This window comes from Pleurodeles waltl, chromosome 9 (genome assembly GCF_031143425.1).
Source record: "Pleurodeles waltl isolate 20211129_DDA chromosome 9, aPleWal1.hap1.20221129, whole genome shotgun sequence".
NCBI lineage: Eukaryota > Metazoa > Chordata > Amphibia > Caudata > Salamandridae > Pleurodeles > Pleurodeles waltl.
In genome coordinates, this window is record NC_090448.1 from 73,524,976 (window position 1) to 73,552,630 (window position 27,655).

Below are 27,655 nucleotides of genomic sequence, written 5' to 3' on the forward strand. Positions count from 1 at the left end.
CTAACCTTAAATTATCGGCAAATAGCCCTGCTGGATGCTGTTGGTAAGATCTTTGCTAAAAGCATACTTGTGGATTTAACATCTTGGGTTGAAGAAAATTCGATCCTCCCTTTTGAACAGGCAGGTTTTAGGAAGGATCACAATATCTTAGACTATATCCTTTTAATGCAAACCATAAATGAAAAGTATGTTCAGGTTAGAGGTGGTGTGGTATATGCCGCTTTTATAGACTTCTCAACAGCTTTTGACAGGGTGGACCGTAAGATTTTATGAAAGAAAGTATCTAAATTGGGTGTTCCTACAAATTTGTTATGCTTAATTATAGCCCTGCACGCTTCTACGTGGTGTAAAGTACTTCTAAGTGGAGAGCAGGGTCTGTCCGCCGAATTTGTTACAAAAAATGGTCTAAAACAGGGCTGCCTGTTGGCACCCCTTCTCTTTTCCATATATATCCATGATCTACTCTCTGTATTAGGGAGTACCCAAGGATTTGCGCCTAAAATTGGAGGCGCTTCGATTTCTTGCCTTCTTTATGCTGATGACATAGTGGTGCTTGATCTTACCCCGAAAGGTCTCAACAGGCGGATGGCTGCCTTATATGACTACTCTAATCAGCACCACTTAAAAATCAATGTGTTAAAGTCTCAAGTGGTATGCTTCTTAGGGAATAAATCCTGTAAAAAAATTAAGTTTACATGGTCAGTGGGTCAGCAGAGATTGGAGCGAGTGAAATCCTACTATTTATTGGGAAAAACCTTATCCTGTTCCCTTAGTGATCGAGACCATATATGTAATAATATCAGCAAGGCTCTGTTTCAGTCATATGGTATATTAGCCTTTTATAACGCAGTGGGCCGGCGGCATTTTTCTCATTTACTATCTGTTTATCAAGCAAAAAACCCACCCACCATCCTATATGCCATAGAAGGAATAGAAATCTCAAAATGGGAGTTTCTAAACAAGATAGAAGGCCGGATTTTAAGAAGCTAGGTCTCCTGTAATAATTCAGTATCTGTGTCAGCCATAAGGCTTGAATTTGGCATCAAGAGTATTTATACACAGGGCCTAGCTGCAGTAATTCGGAGGGCCTTCAGTTTAGCTCAGAGTGCAGATTCTTCCTTAAGATTCTTAGCATACAAAGAAATATTTGGTACGTTAAGAGATAAATCTCAGTTTTTTTGAAATTTTAACCTTGCTATGCTATTGCTTCAGTTAGATGTTCACTCGTTTTTATCTCCACACCCCTGGTCATTTAAAAAGAGCCTAAAAGAGGCTATAAGGGGTAAAAGCTTTTCATTGGATATGGAGTTTTGTCGTAAAAAGAGGAGGCTTAGGCCATTAACTAATTCGGCGTGTTTCAATTACCCTCAACCTTATTTATTGTGGAACTTACCACATGGAGTACGTCGTTTTCTCATTCTGTTGTAATCTAATAGATTACCCCTTAAAGATTTAACTTTTAAGTGGGATGGATACTCGAATATTTGCCAGCGGGGGATACAGAATTTTAAGCATGTGCTATTCGTTTGCCCCACCTTAGTTGAGTTAAGGAAAAAATGTCTGAAACCGCTTTTTGCGAATTTTAATATACGTTCTCCAGGTGAGGTATCGAAATTTAAGTATAATTCTCTGAATGAATTATTTTGTTTTCGGATTTTAAAAATTTTCAAGTCTTTTTTAAATCTTTATTGATCTTATAACTCTTTTGGTGGACGTAACGGCTGACACATTCTTAATGCACTATTACAACTCACAGCCTGGGACGTGCTGTTCTGGACCCCCCTAGAAGCTATTTGCTTTGTGTATGCACTAAACTCTCTCTAGATTGGTATCAAATTCCTCTTTTGTTGCTGGGTTTTTATATCACAATGTTACGCACTTGATTCTATATGTGTAATTTGTTAGATGGGGCTCAAAACTAAAGTGATCAAGTGGTAGTTTTCTTTGCGACTGACATTTCCTTCATGTAAATATTGTACGTTATTTTAAGTCACAAGTGATGGGTAGAGACCTGATTATATTGTATTTTAACGATATCCTTGTTTTACATTTTCTCTGATTTGATGTATAGTATTCAAGATAGTTCGTATATATCATTTTATGGATTTCATTTCTATTCTTATTTACTTATGTAAATGATGAGTGTACACGTGGACCTCTTTGGAGTTACAAATCGTGAAATAAATTGAAATTGAATAAAGGCGGGCAAGACACCTAATAGAACGTCTTCTCTGTATTGCTAGAGATTGAGGCTATCAAAACCTGCAGCTAGCTCTACCGGCATGAATAATGTAGAGGAACTCTCCATCTGTAAGCAATGGTGTTTGGCCCATCTGGTTGGCATTCCAGTGCGCTATTGACGCTAAAGCCTATCAGTCACTCAAAACCTCATTTTACATCTTGCAGTCTTCTCTAGTATATGAATAGTAGTTCTCATTATTGCTGTACACCATTTATGAGTGTGTTTTTCTCCTTTTTACTGTTCAGTTATATTTGTGATACTTCGTAACCTGAATATAACCTAAAGCAATACTATAAGGGTAATTGCAGGTAAAGCACGTCTAAACTCTTTTAGGTGTGATATCACTATGTTATGCTGAAGTTTCCTGCTATTCCTGTTTCTCTTGGGTATTCTTTCTTGGTGTTGAGAGTGTAACTTGGATACCACTACTAGATGGCCTGACCAGTTCAGCTTTTGAAATTCCACATTCTGTGTTAGACTGCTGTGGCCTAATACAAGGCCTGCTGTATGTGGATAATATAGTCTTTTGAGTGAAGTCAGGGGCTTGGAATGATGCCCTGTTTCACACTGTCCCTCTTTCCATCAGCTTTATTATGAAAGGTCACAGATGATAGAATTAAGTCAAGGACATCAGAATCAAAGTTTTTATTATTTCATAAGGAAAATTACTTTAAATATTATAGGCATTGAGCATGGTGAAACAATGAAAAAGAGGGGAGGTACTGTAAAGAATTTGTTATTGGATGAGCAGAGGTATCTTGTGCAGCAACACTGTCCATCACACATGGACTGCCCTGAAGCAGAGGAGTCCACTCAGCATACAGCACACCTGCCATCCTGGCAGTAAAGGGAAGAAAGGTGATGGAGGAGAATGGCAGCTCCAAGTTGTGTCCGGAACGAGGATGGGAAAAGCACCACAATTCGAGAAGCAGTACACATATATGAGTAAGATGGCCAACATAAAGTTTGATTGATGCCATGGCCATGCTCCATGGAGGGCTGATGTGAGTGACTCTTTTTCGTCTGCAGTGCGGTCCACCAGGATTGGGGAGAGAGGCCAGACTCTGGAAGTTGACCTTGATTCCACATCAGTACACAGGTAGCAGATTCCCATAAACCTATAGTAGATAATCCTAAGCGAAAAATGACATTAGTGGCCCATTGATAGGTAACATTTGGACTTGGGAGGTGAAACCTACAGTGAGGAATGCCTGCTCTTAGAAATGGGGTCTCTAGTTGGCAGTCAGTGTACACCTGTGCAAGTAGGGACCCACACTCTAGTCCGGGAATACCCTGCTCACCTCCTTGTAGCTTGGCACGAGCAGTCAGGCTTATCTCAGAAGCAATGTGTAAACCATATGCACATAACAACTTATCACACAGTAATACAGTGAAAACACTACGAAAGAACACCACACTAGTGACAAATAGCCAATATTTATCTATGTAAAACAAGACCAAAACAAGATAAATTCAACATAAAGTAATAAAGATATGAATTTTTCAAGACTTACTTAAAAATACAGTTCCTTGAAGTCAATAGCTCGATCTGGGGCTATCACGGCATCGTTAACAACAAATACAAACATGAACAGCAGTGACCACAGCGCTCACAAACACTGTACAAGTTAATGAAAGTACAGGTAAAAGCTTATATGTAGCAGCTGCGTAGAAAAAATGTTCGGTATCCTTCTTTATGTTCCAGAAAGTCGTTTAATAGAATTGATTTTCTTAAGTGCAAAAGTACAGTCAAACAGGCACAGCCAACACGTGTTTCGTCACATCTGTGACTTTATCAAGGCTATATTGCTAGTATAAGAAAGGGGTATCCAAACAAAAAGGCAGGTATCGGTGTTGATAGAATGGAGATTGAAGATCCGATCCAATGTGTCGATCCGCAAAATGTAATATGAGGTTTAAGGGAAATGGTACCGTCCAAGAGTAACAGGTGAATAAGTCCTCTGCACGTAGAAGGTTAAGGACCTTGGTAAGTCCATCAGCAACGTGTGGGAGCTCCTGGTAGTGTTCAAAATTGAAGCCCTTTCAGGCCGACCGCAGGGTCGTGGGCCAGTTATGGTGTGGTGAAGACCCGCAAACAGTACCTTGGAACTGTAGGGCGTTGTGATCCTCGTGATGCGATTCGGAGTGTGGCATTGCTGGCTTTGGCAGGCGTCGGTGGGCATCAGTTCCGGAGGTCGGTGCTGGCGCTGCAATGTCTGACGGGCCCCCAAAGGGGCTCTTTGACGGAAATCTTAATTTGAAATGCGTGGCATAGTTAGAAGTAGGGGTAAATTTAAACCTACAGACAAAGAGGAGCTGGAGAAGAAGAAGCTAATATTGGCATGAGAGCCTCAAAACAGTATGTTTATTAAACGTGAAAGATCTCAGTCAAGGTTAAAAACAATAGGGAGTGGAATGGAAATAATGTTCCTCCACTCTACCAACACACAGTGAGGCGAACGAAAAAGCTTCTGTCAGCCCCTAATAAAGGTCAACCTGTTTCACGTCTGAAATGCCCCTACGGATCAGGTGGCGTTTCATCAGGACCAAAAATAAACGTCTCCTAAGCTACACTGAATACCCTAGTGAGTTTAGGATTTGTAGGCCGGAAGTCTTCCGGGAATGCGCCCGCCGGGCATGGACCACATCGAAAGTCATCCGGTTTGCATTTTTCTCAAGGAGCCCTGTCCTTAATATAAGAGGGTCCTTACCAATTTAGGTTTCTCAGTTGCGTAGCTCCTTAAGTAAGTTATTGTGTTCTTTTCCTACAAATTCCGATGAGGAGCAAGCCCTATGATGAAGCATAACATCTTGTGGATGTGTGAGGGCTTTAGATTCTATTTTTAGAAGTGCTGCATGGATCCGTGGTACTTTTCGTGGAACAGTGTACCTTTTTGATTTGTACTATATGTAGGGAGGCCGTACACTGAACCACTACAATCTCCCTGTCCCTCTCATGGTTTGATAGACTGGTACCAGTGCTCCCCTGACACTAAAATAATACTTCTGTCACCCACTAGGAAGAAGGACAGGAATCACAATCCTAGCATAAATGAAGTACGTACTGCTCAATATCAGTAGTTGTGAAAGCCCATTGTTTGCACTTCTGTGTACTAAAATATTTTGCTAGGATCACACAATTTGAGACCTGTTTATGGGTCAAGTACATGACAGTTATGGTCGAGTCGATTATTCAAGTTACTCGACCTGCAGGTCTAATTACATTTTTATGACTTTTAGAGGCCTGGAACAGATCTAGACTCAATAGCATCCACAGAAGAGGAGGTAAAGGAAATACTGAAAATGGCAACATGGAAGGCTGAGTCCGATCTTTTTCGCAATATATTATTTCACCTGCATTTAATATAAGATCCCAATTAAAACAGTTAAAATCACAATTATGTCCATATGTCAGTTCTCATTACTTGCTTTTAGTACCTCACCTCACCATGGAACCGGCCATTATTAAACTACAGGTAAAAAAAAATGTCCATGTTGATGAATGGCAAATTCAGGTGTCTTGTTCTTTATTAAGGAACAGACGTTGAAGATGCACAATGGTATTATAGCATACCGGCCCAAAATCTTCACCAAATTGCTTTTAAGAGCATAAACTCATGGTCCACAACAGAGTTGTGATATTTATGGAAACAAGAATGGAAAATGAAAAACAGGTCCTCCATTCACCTTAAAAACATTGTTGCCCCTGCTTTTATTCCACGCTCAAAAGCAACTCAATGTGCAAGTTTAATGCAGATTTAGAATCATTTCACATATTAGGGAAGCTCATATTTTCTCAAATTATGTCATTTGATTGTTCTGTTTGTAGGTGTAGGAAAGTGCCCCTTTTAGCACGGTTAGCCCACACTTTTTGCCTGAAATCTGATGCTAACTTGACTGTGTGCTGGGATCCTGCTAACCAGGCCCCAGCACCTGTGTTCTTTCCCTAAACTGTAGCATTGCTTCCACAATTGGCACACCCCTGGCACACAGCTAAGTTCTTGCAAAGGGTACCAGGGGTACCAAGGGCCCTGTGGCCAGGGAGGGTATCGAAGGGCTGCAGCATGAGCAATATGCCCCTTTAGTACCTACGTCCATTCTTAGACATTTTAAGTGCAGTGTGGCCATATTGAGTATATGGTCTGGGAGTTTGTCATTACGAATTCCACAGCTCCATGATGGCTTTCCTGAACACTGGGAAATGTGGTATCAAACTTCTCAGCTCAATAAACCCACACTGATGGTAGTGCTGGATTCATTGAAAAATGCACACAGAGGGCATCTTAGAGATGCCCCTTGTATTTCACCCAACCCTTTAGTGTTAGGCCAACCGGTCTGTGCCAGCCTGCCACTAACAGACACGTTTCTGACCCCATGAGGTGAAAGCCTTTGTGGTCTCTGGATTCAGGGACAAAGCCTTCTCTGGGTGAAGGTGCTTCATACCCCCCTGCAGGAACTGCAACACTTGGTGGTGAGCCTCAAAGGTGCCTGCCTTTTGTTACACTGCCCCAGGGCACTCCAGCTGGTGGAGATGCCCCGCCCCCGGGGCCAAGCACCACTAGGCAGTAGGTCCAGAGGGGAAAGTAGTAAACACAAAGAGGAGTGACCACCTCAGCTGTGACAACCCAGAGGGTGCCCAGAACTGAGGTGACCCCTTCCTTGCATCTTGTTTGGAGCAGGATAGTCAATAGGGTTAAGAATGTACCCCAATCACCAAACGGAGTGGGCACCGGAAGAGTGTAGCCACCCTCAGGGACAGTAGCCGTTAGCTACTGCCTACTGACCCCTGTAATGCACCTAAATCTAGTATTTATGGGGACCCCTGAACCTTGCACTTCAGATTCCTGTTAACCTGAAAAGAAGAAGAAGGACTGAAGAGCTGCACCAGCATGGAAGACTCCCGACAACAACAACTGACTTGGCCCCAGCCGTACCGACCTGTTTGCAACTTCAAGACTCCTGCTACAGGAAGACGTCTTGTCCTGCAGGACCAGCAACCTCTACAAACCCCCAGAGGACTGCCTGCCTACCCAAGGACCAAGACCTCCCAAGGACAGCAGCCCTGTCCACAACGAAATGTCCAAGAAGGACCCCAGAACCACCCCAGATCTGCGAGTCCTGCCCGACGCCCATGTCCAGGTGGTCCACTGGTCCAGAAAAAGTCCCCAGGCGATTCTGACCTCGAGTCCAACCTGGGTTGACCCCTCCTGACCAACACAAAGACCCCTGTAGCTTAAATCCAGAGGACCCCCCTGACTGCGACTGGATCCAGTGAAGATTTCCCGACACCTGATGGTACCCCTGCACTCTCGCCCCCTGGCCTTGGGGGAACTCAACTGAAAGTCCAGCAACGTCCAACGGCTCTTTACTTACCTGTTCAGCTGTTGTTTTTTTTTCAACCCACTCCCTGGACCAGCCCTGCCACATCTTTGTGACCCCCGGGGTTCCTCTTTTGAAAAGAATTTGGCTTCCGATGCTGTGTTTGCACCCTGCACCTGGCTGCCCCATAGCCGCTGAGGGTGTATGTTTGGTGCTGACATATGACCACAGCAGTGCTGATCTAAACCCCCAGGTCTGTGCCCTGAAGTTGTGGGTACTTACCTGCAAGCTGTTTCTTTTTAAGTGTCCCCTGTCTCCATTGGATTCCATTGGGCGCCAGACACCAAGTTTGACCTCTGCACCTGGCCGGCCTTGTGTTGCTACTGGTGAACCCTTGATGTCTTCCTAAACTTTGTCCTGTGGACACCCTAATCCCTGAAGTCTGGGTTTGTAAGTCCAGTACCTACCTGCAAATTGTGTTGTTACTTTTCCTCCCCTTGGACTGCATTGCTTTCTATGAGAAATTGCACTGTGTCCACTTTTGAAATTGGAAAGTATTACTTACATGTAAACTGCTTTACCTGTGAATTCTAAACAAGTGCATTTGGTACTTGAAAATGATACATTCTTGAAACTGTACTTACCTGCAACAAAGATTCTTTTGGTTCTAGAAATAAAATAACAAAGTATATTTTTTTGATACATAAAACATTGGCCTGGAGTTAGTCATTGAGTGTGTGCCTCATTTCTTGAATGTGTGTACAAAAAATGCTTAGCACTACCCTCTGATAAGCCTAGCTGCTCGTCATACTACCACAAAAGGGAGCATTAGTATTATCTACTTTAGTCTCTGTAAAGCCTCTGGGGATCCACTGGACTCTGTGCCCACTATACCTTACTTTGGTTTCGTATATACAGAGCCAGCTTCCTACAGTAGGGTGTTGCAGGTGTTTCCAGAATCTGTGTTCCTGATTTTACTGTAGCCATAGTGGCCACAAACCATCTTTGGTGCTGATATGTAATTTCTGGGATGTCCGATGTATTGTGAATGCGTTGTGAGGAAGTACGATTTGCACAGTCAATGGATTCACTTTGTGTAGTTCCACTTTAATTTCCTTCAATATGTATGCCCCGTAATTATTACATTTCTGGCAATCCCAAAGAATTAGTATTATGTCACAATTGATCTTTGAACATTTGCAAAATAACAAGCTTGCGGTCTTCCTGGCTGTGTGTAATGTGTGTGGGGGCCTGTTCCTCTGATGTAAAGTTTTAAAATATCCCATTTACAAAGTAGCTTCATTCAACTCTTTATTTTTTTTTTTTTTCGTGGTATGACTGTCTCACTGCAACCTCAGACAATCAACAGTTGATATTCCCATTAGCTTCTGAATCCTCTTACTATGGGATATGAAAAATAGTGATCACCAATGACTTTTTAGGATCCTGATACGACCCCTATGAATGATTCCACCATTGCAGTATCCGAGAATGGCTGAGTGGTGCAGTCTTTCTTTGTCAGCTGTCAGTGCTTCCATAACTGTGAATTAGGCAGACCAAGTTACACTTGCAGCTCTGCAAAAGACTTTGAAAAGCCAATCGGATAACCAGGGATCAGCCAACAAGGTTCCCTGATCTCTAGGCAGGTCAAGAGATTAATTTGTCTATTACAGTCTCTCCATTAGGCCATAAAGATGCCCCAAAGTATAGTGAGTGCATGGTGGACACCTAGTTTTTGTGCGTCGTACACCAGCTATACAAAAGAGAATGAATAATGGGGTTTGAGTCTCTGTATGTTGTTGGTCAGTGAGGAGCGTGTTATGAATATTATATCACTGTGCTGTGCACGGCCTAGGTCCTGCACTGTGTGATAGTAGAGAGGTAGGGGCAAACATGTGCATACAAGGATAGAGAAGAGGAGAGCTATACAAAACCAAAGTGGGAAAAAGAATAGCTTCAGATGCCAAAAATGCCTTGAAAACTATAGTTGGCTGAATCCGCGGTGATCTCACGCCGCAGAGCCTGATCTTTTGCATCAATGAAGTATTTGGTATAATGAAGGGAATTCTTTGGGCTCGGTCTCTTACTTTCGATAGCGCCTCTTTGACCACTAAGCTAGGTCATGCGTTGCTATGTTGCTTCTTAGTTTCCCGCTTCTACCGCATTTCCTCCCAAATGGTTTGGCTAAGCATATGTTGTCAAAGAACTCTTTGAAAGGTCGCCACCGCTAGCTGTGTGATGTCTTCCTCTAGATCTTGCCTTCCGGGACATGACGGATCCCAGCAATGGATATTGTCCTGACTCCTATGCCATGTGACTCAAGGATATAATTTTATTCAACTGTAGCATTCCATTCTGTTCTGATAATTGGGCTGAGCTGGAGCCTTTGGGAGATGCTTTAATTTGCCTTAGTACCCAACTCCGCCTGACCCCCAGTTGCCATATTTAAATGCACACTTGCCCAGATGTGACTTCAAGAAACCATGAGAATTTCACAACATTCCCAAGAGTAAAGTTAATGAAAGGAAATCGACACATCAAACCAATATAGCATCAAGTCTAAACAGTTTCAACAGGAAACTAAATATTGCAATTCTTCAGAGTTTCATTCCAGCTGCATTTTGAGAAAGGGACAAATAATCTTAAATTAGCACAATCATAAAGAAAATGAAACTGCCTAAGAGGAATAGAGTATTTATTTTTAAAAGCAGTGCTTCATGTCTTAAGGCATGGGGGGGCCGATTAACGTGTACAAAATCGTATGCAGTAGAACAAGCTTCTCAAACGAGAAGCTCATCAGCTACTAGTTGCTCTCCAGCTACCTGTAAGTAGCTCTCCTGTGTGAAGTCTAGCCTGCTAACTCAGAAGTGTGTGCTTGAGTGAATTAATATAGATAATCCAAAATTGAAAAGTGAAATTAACCAGATGAAAATGTGTGTATTTTGAGAACATAGAACCCTATGTTTGAAGAAAAATGGTTACATTTCCAAAATATATTTAAAGCTGGTATTTGATTAATTACAAATCATGTGGAACTGGATAGCTTTATTTCCTTTGTTCCAAGAGTATTGTAGCTATGGCTAATTTTTTACCTTACTGTGTCAACCTTGCCTGATGCACTAAGGTGACTGCTGCTGTTAAGCTTGCATACAGTAGACAATAATGTAAACTTTTTTGATGTGGTCATGATTACAGCGCTAATATTATTGGTAGCTCTGGGTGATTTTCATTGATTATAAGTAGCTCTTGATCAAAAAAAGGTTGGAGACCCCTGTCTACAAAACAAATGGGGAGGACTGAGAGTGGTCCAAAGTAAGCTCCAAGAAACGCCTTTAAGCACCTCTCTCAGGCTGGTTGGGTTGAACGAAGAGGAGAATGACGACAGAATTCGGCCATGAAAAGCCTCTAAAGAACACAGCGAGAACCATAATTGAGGCATATGTAGCCACTCTTCGAAGAAGGTGAGTAAATCAGGTCATAATCTGGAAATAGGCTTGTGCAAAACAAACTTGTCCTGTCTGAAAAATTGACATACTAGGGTGAAAAGGAAACTAAGCGACTCCTGACTGTCTCGACATGAATGTCAAGAACATCATCCATCTGCAGAGGAAATTACTAAACTGCATTTCGCATCATCCATCTGCACAGGAAGTGAGATCACAGATTTCCTGCCAAAACTGTCTTTAAAAGAGGAAGCCAGGCATTTCCCATTGTCCATCTGCACATTTCCCACCACCTCCTCTGTGGACGTACTTAATGGTACCCACAGTGCGGATGTGAGCCAACTGTGCATCCGTACGTGCCTAGATAACACCAAGTGCCAGGAACAATGGTCCTCTCCTTACTAACCACTACCCTACTGCACTCTTCCACACCCTCAACTCACTCAGGACATTGTCAAACCCACTCACACTTCTGGGCATCTATTGGACCAGATTTTCTACTCAATCACTAACATCACAGATTGCAAGACAACAACTATGACCTGAACAGTCCACACCATTGTCAGCATACCCATTCTGCACCACGACAGACTACCACCACCACATTTGCCCGCAGCAGCTGGAAAAGCATCACTTAAGCAGACTTGTCTTTCACCCTCTCCACTTTATGGCCAGAGCACTCCAGCTACTTGGCAAAAGCCATCAAAAACATGCACAGCTGGATCAACAAATGTGTTGACTCCATGGCCCACCTGTAGTGCAACCCAATGGTAATGATCCTGACCACAAGCCAGCTGATACACAAACTCAGGCTGATAAAACGACACTGAAAGCAACTGGAGTGCAAATTGAAAACATGTCAAGAAACCACAGATAAAGATATCTTCAAATCCACCCTAAGGCACTATAACTAACAGACACGGAACACCAAGCACACTGCACTGGCAGACTGCATCAGTGCTGGCACAAAGAGCAGCAAGGAAATCTTTCCATTATCAATGATTTCTCTGCACCACCTGCAGCAGCATCACACCCTCACAAAGTGTTTTCAACAAGCTCTTGTATTTCTTTTGTAACATGGGTACCTCAATATATGGCAACTCTACCACTCAACCACACCTCCATCACCGTCTCAACTCAATTTCCAATCGTGGCCAAAGAACGAACCCTGACCTTGTTGCCCGCAGTCACCACAGTATTCTTCTACCATAAAGACCGTCCACTCTGGGGCGGGGCATCAGACACCTGCCCTCACCATGCCTTCAACAAAAACTAACGACTCAGCCACATTCCTAAACACCTGGAAACATGCCACTGCGACACCCATATACAAGAAACCATCCACTGACCCAGCCACGAGTACCAACTACAGACCCATTTTCCCTTCTGCCATACTTGGCCATGGTCTTAGGGAAACTAATTTACCGGTTCCTCACCGACCAACTCAGCAACCATCAGCTCCTCAACTGCACACATTGCGGATTCAGGCACCACAGTATAGAAACACCACACAGCTCCGACACAAACAACATCTGTATGGTCCTTGACAGTGGAAACATGGCAGTTCTCATTCTCCTGGATCTCTTTGTTGCAATTGACAGTCTTCCGCCCCATCCTCATCAGGCGCCCACATGGGATTGGCATCTAAGAACCCGCTCTCCGCTGGATCTGCTCCTTCTTTAGAGTTGGAACACAAACTGTCAGCCTTGCATCTTACTCCTCGTAGGCCTGCAAACATATTTGTGGAGTGACTCAAGATTCATTACTCAGCCCGACCTTCTTTAACGCATATATGACTCCTCTGGCCAGTATTATCTGCAGACATAACTTCAACGTCCTCTATACCGACCACAGGTAAGTCATACTCTTCCTCTCGGACAAGACTCCAAACAGAAGAAACAAGTTCACTGCCAGCACTACCAAAGTCACTAACTCGATGAAAGCCAGCTGTCTACAGCTCAACACCAGCAAAACAGAAGTAGTGATCTTTGGCAAGAACCCCTTGCCATGGGGCTCCAACTGGTGGCTGACAGAACTTGGACCTCGACTTAGACATATCCCGGCTAGGAACCTCTGACTCCTCATAGACAGCAAACTGACATAACCGCGCAAGTCAACACTGTCACTGCATCCTGCTTCCTCACCCTGATGATGCTAAGGAAGGCCTTCAATGACTCGCATGCCACACAAGAAAAAAATGTAATTGACACCCTAGTCAACAGCAAGTTGGACTTTGGGGACTCCAAGCAACTCACCAGAAGACTACAAACCATCTAGAACTTTGCAGCTAGATTTATTTTCCTAAGCAGAACACATCAGGGAGCTCCACTGGTTCTGAATACACAAATGTGCTCATTTCAGACTCATCACACACTCACTTTCAAGGCACTACACAACATAGTCCCCATCTACCTGAACAGCAGCATCTTTTTTCGTCAACCAAGCATACCCCTCCACTCCACAGAATTCGCACTTGCACACAACCCACGCATGCCCAGAAACAGATCAGGAGGACAGAAGTCGTCTTGCGTTGCTCCTAAAGCTTAGAACTACATCCTACTCCACATCAGAGCCTCCTAACTGCTTGAATTCTGCAAGAAGCTGAAGTCTTGGCTTTTCAGTTCACCAGCTTACCTAGGCGAGATATGCACATACACCTGCTCAGCTCCAGGATACTCTTGGTGGTGACATTGCTCCTTACAAATGCACATAACCTAACAAATGCCCGAGCTTTCCACAGGGAAGATAGGGCTGGATGACCGCCTTTACTGTTGATTGAATAGATAATCCTTTTTGGTTAATTGGAACAGAAGGGGCAGAAAGTGTAGTGGGGATGACTTGGAGGTAGGGTTACTAATACCCTTATATTCTCTTGTGTGAAAATGATAACCTGTTAATTGCCTACTTATTCATTAAATAAATTACCATAGCTCTCTGCTCTTGTCCACAATGCATGAGTGCTTGGCTCGCGGTGATTAATTTGTGCAGTATCAAAATGTAAGTTTCCATATATGACAGGAACATTCATTGAAATGTTGTGACAGAACTAATCAGCTTACTTGCTGGTTACTGCTGGTATTGGACTTCTCTGCAATCTTTCTCAGAACACACAACTCATTTCAGGGTTTAAAGTCTGATTGTGAGAGTGACTGGTGGAGAGAGTGAAGAGGAAATGGCACATCCATGTGCTAATAGCAATACTGAATTTGGAGTTAGTCAGTAAATGCACCGATGGCTCACACCAAAGGGATAGGTAAAAGGCAATATCTTATGTTAGTGTCGATGTCTGTGGTCCATAATTTTGCTTTAGCTTAGCGTGCAGCATTAAATAATTTCTTACGTCCGGCATATGCAATAATTCAGGTCTAAGTAGTTCTTACGTTAAAATGGCAGGATTTTGTTACTGTTTAAATAATTATTGGTGTTGTATATCCAATATCACTGAACAGCACCATATGTTGGTACAGCATTGTGGCATCATTTATAGTTGATGGACTGAACATATGCTTCCAGGCAGAATTTTCTGGAAGGAAAGTTCTTCAATATTATAACGTTAGTCTTCGGTTCTGCTGCCCAGAAACATGTCTTTCCAGATTGGGGGAAGGGTGTGTGTGTGTATGTAGCCTGTTTTGTTGAAAAAACCTTTCATGAAGTATTTCTCTACACAGGTTATCGACGAACTGTTAAGATGTGGCATTTGCTTCGATTACTACAACATTGCAATGATTATCCCTCAATGCTCACATAACTGTAAGTATTTTCCCAATATTGTGTTGTGGGGAAAGTATAATATTTGTGTTTGTAAACATTTGTAGATTAAATACTTGGTGTCCTTTTTTGAAGTCAAGTGTAGAAATGTTTTCCAGTAAAGATTCAACCTTAGAGAGCACCTTTGTGTGGCAATGCTACTGGGGTTTGAAAACATTTGTCTGGAATACTGAGCATCCATTCTATGGTCCTTATTGGCTCCATTTTTGTGATGCATTTTAATACTTAGGGCCTCGTTACGAGTTTGGCGGGCGGCAGAGGCCCCCCGCCCGCCAAACTCGTTCCTCCATCAGGCCGCCTATGCGGCCTGAACACTGCCAGCCCTAATAATCGTCGTCTAGGCCTTCCGGCCCTGCGGTGAACAGGGCCTTAACTTTGACACCGTCTCCTAATACAGCCGGTGCCAATGTGGTGGTGCGGCTGCGCATTCCACTGTACGTAATTCAGGCAGTGGAATGCGCGACGGGGCTGTGCATGGGGGCCCCTGCACTGCCTATGGCAAGTGTTTGGGCAGTGCAAGGGTCCCCCGACACCCCCATTCCGCCAGCTTAGACCGCTATGTAAAGGCTGAAGGTATGGGGACTCGTAATCCCCCATGGCAGTGCTGCTTGCAGCGCTGCCCTGGCGGACTATAACCGCCAGGCGGCAGCCTGTCGGTGTTGGCGGTCGGACCGTGGCGGCTCTGCCACGGTCCTAATAGGGCGGTCGGACCGCCCTGTCCGCGGCGGTGTGACTGCCATTGTGAGTGTGGCGGTTTTGAGACCGCCACACTCGTAAGGAGGGCCTTCGTTTTTGTTGAAGTCTCTCATTGCTATCCAGGGTTTCCATCTGTCCCTCCTTCTCTTTACCTGTGCATGTAACATTGCATTTCTTTGATTAGACTGCTTTAAATAGAGTGTTGGCAGTGGGGAAGTCCTAACAGTGTTCAGTGCCAAGATCTGATAGTGTGCAGAGACTGCTTTTTGCATGGGTAATGATTTCCTTAACAGTGCTATTTTAATATTCTTAATGAAGGAGACCATGAGGAGTGGGGCTTACTGTGTTCTAAAGTATTCTGCCTTACACCATGATGGGCTTGCCCGCATGTTTTTTTCCCTTGCCATGGTAAGGGTGAATGAAAAATCTTTTAGTTATCATGAAGGAAAGTTTAATTTCTATTAAGGACACAGAGACGAGAATTATGCTGAACTCTTCCTTTAATTTTCACTCAGCAGCCTTAATAAACAAACATTAACATATCAAAGATTACAAAGCTCAACAGTCTTTGCTGCAGTGAAAACAACCATAGAGATATAGTTCCATAAATATAGTCATCCAGGACCGCACATCCTCTTTCTTCAAGCGTGCTGCCTGATCCCGGTGCCTTTAAAAAAATCCTATTTTTGATCCAAGCTTAAGATGGAAAAAACTAACAAAAAAACACAAATGTAATCCAAATCTGAAACCCATAACCTGAAATCATGAATCACTAGCAATCGAACAAAATCAACAAGTAGCAGAGAAAAAAGGTAATGAACTGTACCATCAAGAAAAGAAAACACCATGTCATGTACAGCATACATTGTCACCATAGAACATCAAACAGTGTATACTTATCCTCACGTTGAACTGCCAAACTGTAGAGAGGGTGAACACATAGAGAGAAATGTTCAGGAGGGATAATCCTTGCCTCCGAGTCCTTAATAGAATGAACCTTTCCTTCATTATGACTAGGAAATTTTACATTCTCTGCCAGGACCAGAGGCTTGGATGTTGCTAGTTTAAAGCTGGTTGACGACAAGAGCAGCCATGCTGGGAATTGGCTTGAAATAGAGTTTTAACGGTCGATTCCGATGGCCTATCAGCTGCTCTGAGAATGTCTTCTAACTTACCTCCCAAATAAAAAACCTTTCAAAGCCATGGCACTCCTAGTAGAGTGAGTGCCAAAAGAGGATGTATCAATCCCTGATTTTTGGAGAAGCCATTGAACCTAACCGGCGATGGTAGCAGATGACACTGGTTTAAAGGGATTCTTGAGAGATATGAACAATTGAGCTGTCCCAGCCAGGCGATGCTTTTCAGTCCTGGTCTCATACGCTCTGAAACAACGGACCACACATAACTTAGGATGGTCAGGAAAAGAGGGGTAAGGGACCACCCTGGTATTGGATTTGGTTTGTCTCGAGCTCATAAAGGAAACTCCTTCCGTAGTGAACATACTTGTCGTGATAACCAAGGCCCGAACATCTGACACTCTTTTGCAAGAGATTAAACATAATAACGTAGCCAACTTACCAGAAATTTCTTTATGAGAGAGGTACTGATTGTCTTGCCAAGACTGGAGGGTTTGTAACAACAACAACAACAAATTAATCTTTATTTCGGCCAATTTGGCCATAAAAGATGTACACAAAAAACACACATGTAAACATGTAGAACCATCAAGGAAAAGTAAACAGGGAACACATCAGATAAAAGACCATACAATTAAAAATAAAAACTTAAAATTAGATAGGAGCCTGCAACTTTAAAATACGGGTACGAATATGCCAGACATTGGTAAGAAGTTTGGCTAGTGCAAACACAATTGGACCTGAAACATCAGTTTTTAAAATTCTGTACACCGGAAGGAACTCCCTAAAACCAAGGTTTCTAATAAGTGGTAGGAGCCAATATTTCCTGGCGGCCTTGTAAGTTGGACAAAACAAGACCATATGCAGATCGCTTTCCTCTGCTCCCACACATGTCGGACATAGCTTGGTAGATGGCAGTGTTGACCAGGAGCAGGTGTAAGATCGCAGAGGCAATGTGCCATATCTCCATTGGAGAAATAGCTTCCTGGCCAGCACAGGAGACATAGCATCCAGAACCCTCTCCAGGCGGTATGAGTCCTTGCTTTGCGCGAATACAGATGTTAATGACCCCTCATTCTTGCAGTCTAGGGCCATAACTAATTTCTGCTCGTGGTAAGCACTGACCAAAGCTCTTCGTGGGATCCTTAGTGAGGCGTTAGCTGGATCCGACCACAGGTCAGGGAGGCCCAATCCCATACAGGACTTTTTTATATATTTTATCCACGGGATCTGTAGAGCTTTAGGGTGGGTTAAAAACTCCCTCAGTTCCGCCCTATAAGAAGATAGTTCTTCGGTGCTCCATAGCCTTCGCCAGAAGACTATGGGTCTGAGACCTAATTCATCTGCTATTGGTCTCAGACCCAGATCCATCCTCAGGGGGAGGAGCGGAGTACTGGACGGGAGTGCTACTATCTGTCTAATGAAGTTGTTCTCAGTTATAGACAAACTGCAGGAAGCTGTGTGACCCCACAGTTCCGCCCCGTACATCAGAGCTCCTCTTGCCTGTGCCTTATATATCTGGATAAGCGGCCCCAGCGGTCGATATGTGGAGCTTCTCATCAACCGAGCAATGCCGCCAGTGGTCTGCACTAATTTAAGATTAACCCTAGTCTGGTGAGTTCCCCAGGACATGGTTTCATTCAACGTTACACCTAGATATTCAAAGGTGGAGACTCTCTCTAAACGTGAAGCTCCCAGTAAGGGGTTCGGGCGTGATCTTGGGGTTGGGTTCATAACCATAAACTTGGTTTTGTTAGCATTGATTTCTAACCCCCTATCTGTGCAAAAAACCACAAAAGAATCAAGGATCCTCTGTATCCCCATAGGGGTATTGGACAGCAGCAGGGTGTCATCTGCAAACATGATTGCAGGCACCCTGCTGCCATTCAATTTTGGGGCATCAGTGTATTCAGTTCCATTGAGATGGGCGATTACCCCGTTGACGAAGAGGCAGAACAGGGTCGGTGCCAATACACAGCCCTGTCTAACCCCCCTGTCAACGGGGAATCTGTCCGTTAAGTCCCCGTGTTTCCCGCACCTGACCCGGGCATAGTTATTATGGTGCAATCTCTTTAAAATTATCAGGATGTCTGGGGGGACCCCCATCTCAGCCAGAACACTCCAGAGTTTCCCTCTGGGCACGAGGTCGAACGCAGCCCTCAGGTCCACAAATATAGTGTATAAACTACCCCCTTCCAATATTGCTGCCCTCCAATAGATAAGGTTCAGACGAAAAACCTGGTCCACTGTAGAAACTCCCTTTCTAAATCCCGCCTGATACGGACTGAGGGCACCCGTTTCTTCCACCCAGTCCTGAAGCCGATTCAGCAGTATCCTGCCAAACAGCTTCTGTGACACGTCAATTAGACTGATTGGTCTGTAATTGGCTGGGAGCAGGGGCGAGCCCTTTTTAAATATAGGAACCACCTCTGCCCCCAGCCAAGTACTCGGAATTTCCATGCCACACAAAACTCCATTAAACACTGCAGCCAGATAGGGGGCCCAAACACCGGGCTCCTGCTTGAACAGGTCCCCGGGCAGGCCGTCCAATCCTGGCGCCTTTCCTGCTTTAAGTCCCATTAGTGCTACCTTCACCTCCCCCACTGTTATCAAATCCCCGCCATACTCTACCAGTCCAGTACCGAAATCAATCTTAGTTTCTCCCTGCTCTGAACTGTAGAGAGACTGGAAGTGTGCCTGCCACACCCCTGCTGCAATATTTGGTTCTATTGCCGAATGGAGGTTCCCCGACCCCCCGTTTACTACTCTCCAAAACATTCGGTGGTCTCTTGTTGCGAGGGAAGTGATAAGCTCCTCCCACTGGTTCTCCTCCCATTCAGTTTTAGCATGGATGACCAGTTTTTTATAAGCCCGTCTACTTTCTCGCAGCTTCTCTCTATCTGTTCCCTCCTTGATGCATCTGAGGAGTTCTCCCTTTGCCTTCCTACAGACTGCATTGTACCATAAGGAGTTATGTTGTTGGATCCTCTTCTGATTCTGGACCCTGGTAAAAAGCTCAGAGGCCGCTCCCTTTATAAGGTCCTCATGAGCCTGATATAATTTCTCATGGTGGACTATATTGCCCACTTCGTTGGCTAGCTCTCCCACTTTTTCCAAAATGGGGATTAAACCTGCGTAGAGCTTCGAAAGTTTCACTTGGCTCGTAGCTAGTTTATCCCACCTGATTCTTCTCCTGTTATTGTCTAATAGTAGTTCAGGTTTGGACTCCCCCATGGTTGTTATGGAGGCCTTTGGCCCAGGATGGCTAAGATCGAGTTCAAGGGCGTTATGGTCACTATCCAGTCTCTCCACCACCCTAAAGTCCAGGATAGAAGACCAGTTCACTATCTGTACAAGAGCATAGTCCAAGCGGGACTCTCTTCCCACTCTGTTGTACGTGGTTTTGCTTGGTACATCAGACTTAATACGTCCATTGCAGGCTCTAATTCCATGCTTTAAGGTGAGAGCAGTAATCTGCAAAGCCACAGGCGTCCATGCCTTTGGGGAAGGTGCTACAACAGAGAGTACTGACCACCTGAACTCTTCTCCTGTGGGAAATCCCTCTACGAGACCGACCAACGGCTCGAAATGGGAATTTAAATCCCCTCCCACTATGTAAGGGATATCTCTTGGCATTCCCGCTAAATATACTGAAAGCTCCTCTATAGTGGGGGATTCACGCGAAGCTCCCACTGGCCTGGAGTAAATATTTATCAGGGCAAGTTTCGCTAGGTTCGGCCAGGCTAATAAAACCACTAGGATATCATCTGATGGCACCGGTAGGCGTGAAGCCTGACATCCTAAGTGGGAAGCCACCCAAGTTGTGAGTCCACCAGAGGGGCGGCCCTTACCCTCCCACCTAGCCGAGATGGAAAATGACTCGTAACCTTGATGATTGTAATATTCCCTTGCCCAAGTCTCTTGGAACATGCAAACATCCCCGGACTCAATGTAAGTTATCCAATCTTGGGTGCCCAGTTTGCTGGCTAAACCAGCCACATTCCACCAAATTAGTCTCATGTGCGCTGGAGAAGCCACAGAACAGATTGCAGGGATGGAGTGGGGGGAAGAGCCAGTACCAAAGCCAGAAACTACACCAATTGCTCTAGCAGGGTCATTTTCAGAAGTGGGTTCAGCCGGATCAGGCAGTTTACTGGGACCATTATCCAAGGTCACAGGATTTGAGTTCGGGTTTGGGGGCAGTCAGTCCACACCATCCAGACCATTCAGGCAGTTAAAACGATTGTAGTCCAAAAAGGGAGTCTCCGAAGGTCGATAAACTGGACGTGGAGCATATCCCCTGTATCTAGATCTTCGATCCACCCTTGTCCAATTACCTTGTGACAAGTCATGGTGCAAGCGAATGGGAGGGAAAAAGAAAGAAACTGGCAAAGTCTGTATGGTAGAATCCAGTGATCTATTTGACCCAGCACAAATGTATAATACTGTTCCAGGGTCTCGAAAAGACACAATTATACAGTCCCCTGCTATTGATTTCCCCGACTTCCCCAACCATGGTACCCTTCTTACCATAATGATCTCATTGTTGAGGTGAGCTGGAAGAGGTCTGTTCCAATTCAGCCATTTAATGGTTTTCCTCTTGAGTGAGTGATAGTTCTCATTTTCACCCAATTCTAGAGAGGGAACACCAGCCAACACCACCATGAGGCTGTTAGCCTCTGGTGGTAAGTCGAGTCCTCGTGGTCTAGGGGCAGGCTTACCAGGGAGTATACATTGGAGTGCTGGGCCATCTGTTTCTGATGGTAGGATATTAGCGTTAGTAGGTAAAATTGGAACTGGGATAGCCATAAGTGGCTGTAAAAGTGGCTGTAAAAGAGGGGCGGCAGTGGTGCCCAAGGGAGGCCCCGTGTGGATCGGTGGGTTTTGTATATTGGGGAAGGTTCCTATTGGTAGATTGGACTCAGTGGTTCTACTCTGTTGTCCAAAATTTTCAGGGTGGTTAAGGTTGCCTCCAGAGTGGTCAGCCTAAATTCTATTTTCTGCAAGCTCTCGCTAATGGGCAACAAGAGTGATCTAATTAAAGATTCAATGCTCCCCAAAGAGCTACCGGGAAGTAATGTGTTAAGTGGGCTCTTCCCTTTGTCGCTAATGGAAGCAGTGGTAATAATATTGGTACCCTTGGGGAGAGTAGCCTTCTGCACATTAACTAAAGGCCTGTCCAACATAGGTACGGACTCGAGTGACTTTCCAAAATCAGAGTGGGAGATCTTTTTCTTCCCCTGACCACCCCTCATCTTCCTTCTGCGTTTATTTGGTGGTAGGTCATGCACCTCTGCCACCACAATTTGCTTTAGCTTATTAATCTTAATTTTGGCTCTGGTGTGTGTTTGGGTGAATAAGTCAACTGCCGAACTACTGGCAACTAATAGTGGAGTGGTGTCCGTAGTTTGTTTAGGAGGTGGGCCAGAAATGGGAGAACTATCCCGGAGTAATAGGGGAACGTCTTCTTGGGATGAAAGATCCGGGCTGCCATTGAGGGAACCTTCCTCTTGGGAGATAGGATAGGGAGTTATGTCACTGAAGGGCCTTTTTTTCATGTGTTCAATCGAGTGACGACGCTCTGTCCTACGCATCTCCAGAGAGGTTTCGATTCCCCCATCAACCTTTACCGATTTAAAGTAATTGTCCAGAGTCCCAGTGTTGGCTCCCCCCTCCTTCGCTGCTGTTCCACCTAGGGCTGATGATGGCATACCCAAAACCTTTTTCGCATACCAAGTGGGAACAAGGAAATGCAGGTGAAAGAGAGTGGGCCCAGCCCAGCCTCCTGCGTGCCCTGACGGCCACAGACGGTCCCGCCCTTGTCCCGGGCTTATCCCCGGGCGCACCCGCGCGCTCCCACAACGCGGAAGTAGCTGTTTAAGTTTATAAGAGAAAAGTTAAGCTATGAGTAGGGCGGGGCTTGCAGGGAGAGCGGCCAGGTGACAGGAGGCGCGGGTTAACAGGACTGCTGGGAGACGTAGTCCTGTCCCGACGCTCGCAGCCCTGCACTCAGCCCAGACCTTCACTGGAACTGTCCGTAGGTTTTGCACAAGCGGCTCTCACGCCGCAGCGGGACCCGCGAAGCGGGCTCAGCAGAAGTAGAGGAGAGTCCAAAGGCAAACCAGCAGCAAACAGCAAGTCCGACGGTATCCCAGGGGAGTGGAGATCAGAGGTGGTTTTTCAGGCCGCGAGTGACAAAAGGCGCGGGTCAACAGGACTGCTGGGAGACGTAGTCCTGTCCCCGACGCTCGCAGCCCCTGCACTCGCCCAGTCCCTCACTGAAACTGTCCGTAGGTTTTGCACTCACGCCGCAGCGGGACCCGCGAAGCAAAGGAGAGCCCAAAGGCAAACCAGCAGCAAACAGCAAGTCCGACGGTATCCGACGGTATCCCCTGGTTATGGTCTCAGAGAGAAGGGTGACCCGCAGGAGTCAGCCGTCCAGTCGGGTGGGCCCCGGCCCCGGAGGAAATCCGCTCGCCTCTGTGCTCTGGACGTCGAGACGCAACTGGAGCTGCGATGCTCGTCCTCCGCTGTGTCAGATTGAGAACAGACCCCGTTTGTAACACTACATTAACATCCCAGAGTGTGGAGTATCGCAGATACGGAGGGATTGATAACCGAATGCCTCTGAGGAGACGACACACCAAAGGGCATTCCCGTATTGGGACATCATGAAGGGGAACTTGGCCCGCAGAAATAGCGGATCTGCATGTGTTTATTGTACGATATGCCAACCCTTTGTCCGCCAATTCGGACAGGAAATTGACCACCTCAACTACATCTGCCACCACATGATCCAAATCCCGTTGCAAACACCAGAGTAACCATCTACACCAGACAGAGCCGTATTGCTTGACTGTTGAGATGGACCAGGCTCGTTTGATAAGGGACGCAGCATGTGCCGAAATGCCTGATACTTCCCAGAGACACCTTTAATCCTCCACACCATCAGAGTGAGATTGCCTTCCTGAACAGCGAATGTGAGTTGCCGTCTGGGTCCCTCAGCATCTGAGGGGTTTGGGGAAGTCAGATTGGAGAAGCCATAGAAAGTTCCGGAAGAGCTGGAAACCAGGCTTGAGATCTCCAGAGCGGCATCACCAAGATCACCTCCACTTTCTGCCGCCTGACCAAGGTCGACTGTCTGGTTATTATTGAAAAGGGGGGACATGCAAAACCCCAAAAATGGGACCCATCCTGTTAAAAAAGCATTGGTCGTCTCTGCCAGAGGGTCTGGCCGCCAACTGAAAAATTGGGGTAGTTGGTGGTTGAGGCAGTACGCAAACAGGACCACTTAAAAAGGACCCCACTGGGCCATGATCTGTTAAGAGGAATGGGTCCCACTGCCAGTTGCTGTAGTTCTTTAGATGATGAGATTGCCAATCTGCAATTTGATTCTGACTCCCAGAAAGATATTCTGCCGTCACTGACAGGTTGTGTTGGATACAATAAGCCCAGAAATCCTTGGCCAAGTCCGCCATAACCTTAGATCGTGTGCCCCCCAGACGACTGATATATCTTACTGCAGAGACATTGTCCATCTTCAGATGGATGGAACACAACACACTATTGGTTGCTAGGCTTCGACCAGCAAACAAGCCTGCCAGGAGCTACAAACAGTTGGAATGGAGAGATTGTTCTTATTCTGACTTCTGACCTCCAGTGGTAGTATCTCCACAGCGAGCACCCCATCCCTGCCGAGTGGCATTGGACTCTATGACTAGATCTGGAGCGGACCCAAAAATGGTTCTGCTGTTCCAAGCATGTATGTGATCAAGCCACCAATGAAGCTCTGTGTGAGCGTCCAGCCAGGGGGAGATCTCCTGGGCATACGTTGGCCTTCATCAGAGATGTAGAACCTTCAAGCGCTGGAGTGCCCGATAGTGTAGGGGTCTGGGAAAAATCATCTGAATGGATGACAACAGGAGGCCCACTATCCGGACAAAGTGGCGTAAATAATTTTTTTCTCTCTCCAGCTTTCTCTGCAGCTCCCTGCGAATCAAGACCATTTTCTTCTGGGAAAGACGAAGGAACTGTTGTACCGTGTCAATCTCTAACCCCAGAAAAAGCATTTGTTGGGCCAGGGTGAACTCTGAGTTTTGACAGTTCAGGAGGAAACCCAGGTCTTGTAGGAGGGGCTTAGGTCAAATTCATTTGTTCGAGGAGGGTCTCCCTGTTCCGGTGCTTCAGAAGAATATCGTCTAAATAGATGATGAGTCTGACTGCCCTGGCCCTCAGCCATTCCATAACTGGTCTCATCACCTTGGTGAAAGACCAAAGTGCTGAAGACAGTCTGAAGGGAAGGCATGTGAATTCGTAAGCCGGACTGCCCCATTCGAATTGAAGGAACTGTCTGTGAGGCGGGAAGATGGGCGCAGTAAGGTAGGCATCCTTTAGGTCGACTCCCACTAACCAGTCATTGGGTAGAAGGATGTCCATGAGGAAGTGAATACCCTCCATTTTGCAAATGCAAATAGACCACCCACTTTTTGAAAGACTTGAGGTTGATAATAGGTCGGAAGCCTTTGCCCTCCTTCTCGACAGGAAAAAGTTTGCTCACAAACCCTCCCGGGTGGAACGTTGAGTGGGCTATTGCACCTTTCCTGAGAAGCTCGGCCATCTCGTGATCCACCACCCGTGAATCTTCCCTTGAAAACTCCATAGGTCGTGGATAACCCTGTTGGACTGTGGTCCTGTAAAGTTCTATGTGAAAACCTTGAATAGTTTGGAGGACTGAAGTGGATGGATGTCCACTTTTAGGTGAACCACTGAAGTCTCCCCCTACCACGCAAGGGAAAGAAGGGGTATAACTTACTAGAGACGCCTCCTGGTGCATTGCTTGCTACACAATATTGTCCTCTGCCTGCCACGTGAAGCGCATCTGATCCTGCCACTGCATGGATCTCTTTTTTTGTGGGCTTTGGGGATTTGTGAGGGAGCAGCCAGAGGAGCGCCACCTATCGCTTCCTGCCCCGGCAAAAATGTGTTGGTTGAAAACTTTTTTAATAGATTGCTGTGTGTTATCGAGAGAGGAAAAGGTATTGACGAAGCGGGTAAGCTCTGTAATAAAGGGATCCCCAAAGAGACCCCCGTTTGTGACAGGACCCACCTCGGTAGAGGCCGATTCCCCCATCAAGGATTAAATTTGAATCAAAAGTGAGCGCCTCCTCTCTGTGGAAAGGGAGCAGTTCGGATTGCACAGACAATGCCAGGCACGCTGGGCCCATCCGGAAAGGACTGCGGGATCGATGAGATTGCCTGACTCAATGGCATCTTCCGCCATATCCAGGATCTTTGTAAGAGGTCCTAGGAATCCCAGGACTTTATCCTGGCAAGCCCTCCTGGATCGATCAAGACCTTTTTTAGGATCTTTAATGAACTTGGTGATAAAGGTCACCATCTTGGAATCAGTCTCCGGTGTGGCGAAGACTTTATTTTCCAGAGAAGGTCTTGAACCTGCACATCTTGGTTGATGGGCCTGCGTAGCTGGCCAGCAACATACTGTGCCTCCTTTTCTGCAGGAACCTAATCAGCCAAGCGAGGATGGTAAATGTGTTTGGGGTTGAGCATCCCGAGCACGCCAGTGTCCTTGTCGTCCTCATCCTCAACCTCATCCAGCCTGGCTCTCTTTGCCTGCCTTCCGGCCGCCACGGTCTACTCTGGCCCGGCTCATCCCCAGAGTCCCCATCAGGATTATCTAAGTCGTCCCCGGCATTGTCATCTGTTCCCGGGTTTGGAACCGGAATTGTCCTCGGGGGTAAACACAAGCTGGGTAGCCTCTCATGCTTCTTGGGCATCCAGGGGTCTTTTCAGAAAGGCCAAGCGTAAGCCTTCGAAAGCGTGCGAAGAGGAAGTTGGTGCTTTAGCAGTGGCGTTTGGTATAGCCGATTTCGAAGGCCCTTTGTACATTGAAATGCAGCAGCGGCCTAGGGCCTTCTCCAGCCGGGGGGTGTAAAGGAACTTCGGACTGCCAGTTCTAGCAGTTGCCAACTCAGGGGTTGTAAGGCTTTAGCAACCACCCGCTTGAAGGATGCATCAGTTACATCCACATACTCCTCATCAATATGTAAGAGGGTATGGGTCTCTTCTATCGATTCCCAACTTGTATTGGTTTGATTGTCCATGTTAGGTTTAATGTATTACAGCCAAGGAGGAAAAAGAAACCCCTTGGACAGCCCTGGCGCAATAACCAGATTTACCTAAGCCAATGCTTATTTGTTATGCGCCAGGCAAATAGCACTGGCAAAACAACTCTTGGCTTTGCCAAGGCTTATTGACAAGAAAAGGGGAAAAATATGAACAGCTGCCCTCTAAATAATGATGGGCAGGAAAAACGCTTATTTGGAGCGTGTAATGGGCTTAGAGATGAAGGGAGGTCATCTGTGTGTGCTGACACGCGATTGCTGCTAAAAGCAGAAGGAATCAGCAGCAACGAGTCAGCCCAGGAATTCGAGGAATGTACGGAATGTGAGAAGGGCACGCGTCTCGTTTCTTGGAGCCACGTGTGTCCCACACTCTCAGGCACTCCTTGAATAACACCGCAATTTACTAATATCCCCCGTCAAGAGCGGTGCGCTCCCCAGGGGCTGTCGTGTTAGGGAAGGGAAAACGCCCTGAGGCACTCCGGCAGCCTCATTGAAGCTGCCGGTCACTCGGAGCAACCGCAGAGGTGGCTGATGTTCCGAGGGCAGCGCCCACTGAAAGCGTGATAGGGAACGCGGCTCCCGTATTAGAAAGCGTGAAATAATAGCAAAGCAAACCGTACAATAGAGTTTAGCATAAAATTCACAATAAAATTATAACAATGTGAAAGGGCATAGTTAGATATATGCAAGTGGTTTGAAATACAAAACGTGGGTAAAAAAAGGAGAACGTCACTTATCTGGCTGCTGAGCAGCGAAGAAAGCAGAATTGCGGTCCAGGATGGCTATATATTTATGGGACTGTATCTGTATGGTTGTTTTCAATGTAGCACAGACTGCTGGGCTTTGTAGTATTTGATATGTTAATGTTTGTTTATTAAGACTGCTGAGTGGAAATTAAAGGAAGAGTTG

At 45.7% G+C, this 27,655-nt stretch overlaps 1 protein-coding gene across 1 annotated transcript in view; it reads left to right on the forward strand.

The window, feature by feature from the left end:
- Positions 1-27,655, forward strand: part of RAD18 (RAD18 E3 ubiquitin protein ligase) — a 530,572-nt gene that overhangs the window by 16,388 nt on the left and 486,529 nt on the right. Inside the window, exon 2 of the mRNA XM_069206336.1 lies at positions 14,673-14,754. Coding sequence (XP_069062437.1) covers positions 14,673-14,754 — 82 coding nt within the window. The remainder of the gene's footprint in view (positions 1-14,672; positions 14,755-27,655) is intronic.